The sequence below is a fragment of the Dermacentor albipictus genome, unplaced genomic scaffold, assembly GCF_038994185.2.
Source record: "Dermacentor albipictus isolate Rhodes 1998 colony unplaced genomic scaffold, USDA_Dalb.pri_finalv2 scaffold_22, whole genome shotgun sequence".
NCBI lineage: Eukaryota > Metazoa > Arthropoda > Arachnida > Ixodida > Ixodidae > Dermacentor > Dermacentor albipictus.
The window spans coordinates 4,239,411-4,245,700 of NW_027225576.1; the positions used below are offsets into that span (position 1 = coordinate 4,239,411).

General features: G+C 43.5%; 1 protein-coding gene across 1 annotated transcript; it reads right to left on the reverse strand.

Annotated features, from left to right (window-relative positions):
- Positions 1 to 270: 270 nt before the first annotated feature.
- LOC135911603 (uncharacterized) lies at positions 271 to 5,974 on the reverse strand. Its single transcript, XM_070529482.1, has 2 exons — positions 5,691 to 5,974; positions 271 to 4,106 (listed from the first exon to the last, which is right to left on the reverse strand). Exon 2 carries the CDS (start codon positions 3,593 to 3,595, stop codon positions 2,552 to 2,554), a length of 1,044 nt encoding a protein of 347 aa, XP_070385583.1. The 5' UTR covers positions 3,596 to 4,106; positions 5,691 to 5,974; the 3' UTR covers positions 271 to 2,551.
- Between the last annotated feature and the right edge of the window lie 316 nt (positions 5,975 to 6,290).

The window sequence follows — 6,290 nt, forward strand, 5'->3', positions numbered from 1 at the left end:
CATACGGCTTCCTGGAGTCTAAAAAAAAATCTGCCTTGAAACTTGACATGGTGACGAGGCAAATTGTGGGTACACGATTGAAAATAATTGCTATAATGTGTTCGCGTATGAGTAAACTTCTCAAAAGGAGTTTCAAGTGTTTTCATGGTATGGCAAGCTTATATCTTGATTCATAAAGTTTTTTTTTATTCATATTGGTCAATTATGTTTAAAAAGAGAATTGCAAATCCCAATGGTTTTGTTTTTTACCGGGGGAACACAGAGTTGAGCCACTGTTTTGAAACAAACTTTTATTTAAAGGCAGTTACAAGTAACGCCGACAGCCTCACTCATGACAAAACAACTTTCACTTGCTGTGTCCAGACACTTGGTTCAAGTTGCATGTAATGCTTCATCTCCAAGCTTTGCGTGGTTTCTTAAAGGCATTGTGAAATCTACATGGTGTTTTTATTTTACACCTCCTCATCTCACAGCACAAGATCTGAAATGCGTGATTAAGAAGAATCAGGCCAGCACATATTCACAGAAACGAACTCTTCACAGTGCAGTTGACAAGTGCAAAAATTACAGCAGAAACTGTCAGTCACATGATATGAGCAAAACATAACTGTTCTTTTTGCGGGAAAGCCTCAGTCCCATGCCGACATTAACCCATATGGTGGTCATCACTGGCAATGTTTGAAAGATTTTCATAAATTAGAGACTGAATGTCTGGAGTATTTATCATAAGGGAAGTAGAAACTCACACGTCTTCTAAACAGCACTTTGCAGTGCAAAATGTATGCTCGCTATTGATAGTAATAAATAGTATGACTGTTACAACTGTTAAACAAGACAAAAGCTCACAGGAATATGAAGGCTTGAAGTGATAAACAGTGTTTGGAGGGGGAATGTAGCTGTAATGAACCTTTTGACAAAGATTTGTCTTCGTCAGTGCTGCAATTAAGTTCTGCACAGCAATCTTTATGCACGCTTAGCTCACTTTCCCACACCATCAATGTAGGATGAAGAGGAGAATAAGATAGTGCGTAGAATGAAGTTGAAGTGTAGAAAAGAAATGGGGAGACAGTGAAAGAGAAGGTAGGAGCATTGTTGTAGATTATTCTTCCAAGGTTGCTCTTCCAAAAGAAAAAAAGAAAAATATTAAATGTGTAAGGAAGCATTGCCAATTATTATTCTGCCACCATAAGCACCATAAAGGATGCAATATAAAACTGATCTGATATGTAGAGTGGCCTAAAGCTTTCTGCATAGTCTTTACTATCATTATGACACTGTCTGCTGCAGCCAAATATGCAGAAGTTTTCATTGAGTGCTCATGACCAGAGCAACTTATCCAGACTGCACACAACACCACTGCATATACCCTCTATTTTGGTAATCTGAAAAATAAAAGTTTATTCAAATGGGCAATAAAGAACATCACATGGAACACAACATCTAGATAGAATTATGAGGCATGCCACAGTGCGGGACTCAGTATTATTTTGACCACCTTGGGTTCTGTGATGTGCACTTGAATTCAACTACATGCTTTTTTTTTTTTCATTTCACCACCACTGAAATGCAGCCACCTTTGCTGGGATTGAACCCGCAGGCTTGAGCTCAGCAGTGCAACATCATGACTACTGCACTACTGAGTGTTTACACAAATTTATAAGTAGCAAAACACATTGGAGGCTTTTGCACACTGAAACACTACAAACCGTCCAATGCGCTTCCTTACATCTATGTACAGACATACTTACCAGCGGCTCATATGACAAGCATGGAGGCGTGCTCGAACACACTACTATCCAACAGCTGCCACATACCAGAGATAACCACTGGGTCTGTACCTATTTTCACAGAACACTTAGCAGCAGCTCATACAACAAGCATGGAGGCATCTCTCGTGCTCTAACACACATACCATCCAGCTGTGACATATGGCTGCACACCACAGACAAAAACAGACGGGCTAATCATCAGAGACCACATGTCATGATTTGTTTATATGCGAGCCCTCAACCTGCTTCTATAAGGCATGACAGCAGAGCACTACTGCACCACTTCTCTCTTCCTAACTGCACTGGAGGCTTGTTACCAGTAATCGTGCCCTGCTGACGTGGTTATCTCTTCAGTTTCTATGTTGCTGTCCCTAAGCTGTTATTTAAGGACTTCCTTTCGAGCTTCAGTGGGCCTTGAAAGGCTAGATGATGGCTGCGACAATCTAGGGGCTTTTGTAGAGTGAAATCTTAACAGGTGCACAACTTTTTTGTTGGCTGGTTCATTTGAATGGTCTGGCATCTTTCTTTTTGGGTCACTTTCACTTTCCACAAGCATGAAAACTGGCTCAAACAAATTGTTTGCCTTCTCAGCCACACCCTCAGAGACTTCACCATCTGATATTGCCTGTCTGACTGAGTCCATTTTTGCTCTTAAGAGTGTTGAGCTTGACACTGCTTTGGCTGCTTCCAGCTTTGTTATACTCTGTACAATGTGCAATGCCCGACTTGCCTCACATGCTTCTTTGGGTGAGCTCTCATGGGCCTTGTTGCTGCTAGTTGGATTAGTGATGACCACACAGTGACTGTGCTTGCACACACACTGCGCATTCCTTGCACCTCAAAGGAGAGCAAGCACCATCTTTCACTTTTGACACTTTATATGAGAGCCCTTTAATAGACTGAAATGGCACAGTCCATATGCCATCTTCATTTATTTTGGCACAAGCTGCCATTTCACTGCCAGACCTGTGGTTCTTCTGAATTGTTCTCAGCTCCTTACCCTTTGCCCCTTTCATCATCTGGCTAGCCCTTTTCATTAAAAAATGATTTGTCAAGTCCATGAGGGCAGAAATTAGTTTGTCACCATGCTTATTCTGTTTTCTCTCCAGCATAGTATGCTTTAACGTTCTGTGCTTGCTCTCAAGGTGCATGTTAGTGTTGACAGCTGCTCTAGTCCTAAAGCGATAGGCCCACTCTTGCAGCCTAACTGCATAGTGGTCTTTGAAGTACTTGAGGAAGTCCCTCAGTTTTTCTTCCGGACTAGAAAGGAATTGCTTAAAATAATCTTCAAATGCCTTTTCTGCGAGGAACTCTAAGAGTAGCCACACACTATGGTAAACATGTGGCCTTAGCTGTTTCTCTACACACTCGAGTGTCTTCTTACGCCAGTTGTTATCCACATGCCAGGCACAGAGAAGTTTCTGTTTTGCGGCACCTATGACCCTGGACCATGCTTTGTAGAATTGCGAGGCATCATCAGATATCAATGTCTTAGCGGCCACTTTTTGGGCCATGGCCGACTCCAGAGATTTGAAGAATGCTGTCAAAGTTTGCTCGTTCATCTGGTTGCAGATGAAATAAGCTATAGCTACACCTGATCCTTTTTTATCTAGCACCAGAAGAGTGGTCAGCTCAAACTGGTACTCTGTAGTTCCATGTGTGGAGTCAAGACACAGAGTCCCTGCAGGGCCCAATTTTTCTAGTAGCTCCTTCTGAGGCTCTGTCATCAGAACAAGAGCAAAGTCTGCTGAAGAAAATGTACCACTTGGGTCCACTGCACCTTGTGCCTTGTACAGGCGGACAAGTGTTTCACCTTTTTCTTTCATTACAAGCACCCACGTGTCTACACTGACAGCGTCATTAGTGTGACAACGTTCAGGAGCAGCAATGTTGAGCACTCTGCCAAGTGCACTGGCCTCAGCTTGGATGCCACAGATGTTCTTATTTGCTTTAGTATGGTTTTCATGGGCACACCCTTTTCTAGGTTATCTGCTACACTGGCCTTTTCCTTGTCACTCATTCTCAAGTGCTGAATTTCTGGTTTATGACCATAATGGTTTCTTTGATACCTGACTTTTATGGTGGTGCCTTCAGGTGTCGGACTCTGAGTGTTGTCCATTGTGACGGTAATAAATGAAAGACATATCTTACCAGACCTACAGCTCCCCTGACTTTTCTCCCGACGGTCACTATGACCTTCCTTTTTCCTTGCCTCGCCTGATCTATTACAGTAATAGTGGATCCTTGTCTCTCCACTGGCCAGCTTTTTGGAGTCCCTGGGCAAAATGAACCAGCAGTTTTTGCTACCCTCTTCTTCTGCTTTCCATTCATGAAATTCTGTAATAAAAGCACAAAATAGCATTAGATGGTGACAAGTACTTTGTGGAGAGAGATGCAAACAAAAATAATCACTTTGAAGGCTTTGTACACGGGTAATGTAGCATTTATTTTACTCCCTCACCTTCAACTCGACTGTGTCATGAGGTCACCCTTGATATTGCTCAAATTTCTGTTAAAATTGAATATCAAATATGCAATGCGCCATAACTTCAAAAAATTTATCATATTAGTTTTGTTTTAATAAGAAACAAATATGAAACTTAAGCATGATCTATGCTCACTCCTTCCTCAATATTGAATCAGACTGTACATTCACAGCAATGCTGTTACGATAAGACAAAGACGAACTGAGAGCACGTGGTGCAAGCTACGCCCCAGAGCAGTGTGAATCCCTTCTCTCAGTTTCTTCTTGAAAAGCTCCTTCTTTTCAAGAAGAGCTTGATTTTTTTTACTGTAGATAGGGGCTTGGCGAGGGAGTGTTCCATCGTCACGCGGTTATGATCTGGCTTGGGCATGCGCCTGGTTCGAGGAGGCAGCATTATGTGTGATTTCAATAAACCAGTTGCTAGTCTGCGTTCGTCCCGTCTTCTTCGACATTGGTGTCTTTTGCCAAGCGCAGTTTAAGTTCACAAAAAGATGTCTTACCAAGTAGCCTCCTAACACACTCTTCTTAAAGAAAAAACGATTGCGCGTGCGTCAAATTTGGCTCTATTTTATGAAATCTACAACCAGAGTCCTTCAATTGAAGGACTGTGGTACTACTAAAGAATTTTCCCAAAGTACGCCGGGAGAGCAAGCCGCTGACAGCCGCAATTGCAAGTGTGGTCCTGGACATACGTCGTCTGCATTCGGACCTATTGCGGCCTGCACTGAGGCGAAGACTGCACCACACACGCAAGTAGCGCAGAGCAACGTACGTCAGAACGCAGAGCAAATCCCTCCTCTCGTTCAAGAAAAAAAAAAAAAAAAGAAGGGGGGGGGGGGGTGCGCGAGCGTCACATTTCGCTCTATTCTATGAAATGTACTAATAAAGAGTTTGCCAACAATACGCTGGGAAACCATCCCGGCGACATCCGCAAATTCAAGTATGGTCCCGGTTCTGCGTCTCTGCCGCATTGCAAAGTGATTGAGGCGAAGACTAGGCCACGCACGCATGTGGCACAGAGCAACGTCAGAACGCAGAACAGCTTACTCCTGTCACTTAAAAAAAAGAAAAAAAGATGTACAAAAGTCAAATTTCACTCCACTTGCTGTGCAGGAAAGCAGACCATGCCAAACGTACGTCATGTAGCGCATTGCTGGGAGCGCGCACACATGACCATACAAAACAAACAAATTATATTTAACGAGGATACAAAGTTCAACATACCCCAACGAAATAAATTGGGCACCTGCGCAAAAGCTGCTCTTCGCGAAACAGATGCAGAAAGAAAAAACAAAGGCCCGCAAGGTATAAACAACTAGCTGCTTTTGGAGGCACACTGCGCACAAGAAATTTAAAAAAGTCCGACATATAATATTGCGTTTAAACGTCATTTGCTCACGATGACTGAGAATAAACTTAATAAAACTGTTCCTCACCCTTATTGTTCCGGAACACAGGTGCACGTAGTCAGCCTCGAAGTTGTGCGCAGTGATCTGGTGCACCGAATACTTCTCCATTGTAAGCAGGGAAGTCCCACATACGTCGCATTTCATCAATTTCTTGACACCCACGGCCATTCTGTGAACGTTCCTGATGTGTTGCAGCATGTTCTTCCCCTGTATGAATAGTTTGCTGCAAAGTTCGCAGCGACGATCGTCATCGCCGATGGCAGCTCGATCACATACGTGCGCCATTCCGAAGCGGAGAGGCAGCATTTGGATGCACGTGGTTTTGCGTCATTGCACGCACTAGGGTTGTTGTATATTCCGGCAATAATACAGGGAAGAAACCTCCCCAATCACGTGACGCACTAGGTATTCAGTGGCCCCATAGAGACAATTGGAAACCAACTTAGGGAACCAACATCCGGGAACGCAGGGTCACGTGGATGCTGCCTTCTATTGTTCACCGGCCTCAGCCGGCCTGCGGGGAAACGCATGTCTAAGGAGAGGCCCTACCCCCTCCGCGCGCTAGGAGAAAAGTGTGGCGGAAATGACGTATGGGTTCGCTTTTTTTGCTGCTTTATTATTTTTATT

Bases quoted from the DNA above. Each gene is read 5' to 3' on its own strand.
- LOC135911603 (XM_070529482.1), bottom strand. From the start codon at position 3,595: ATGAAAGAAAAAGGTGAAACACTTGTCCGCCTGTACAAGGCACAAGGT.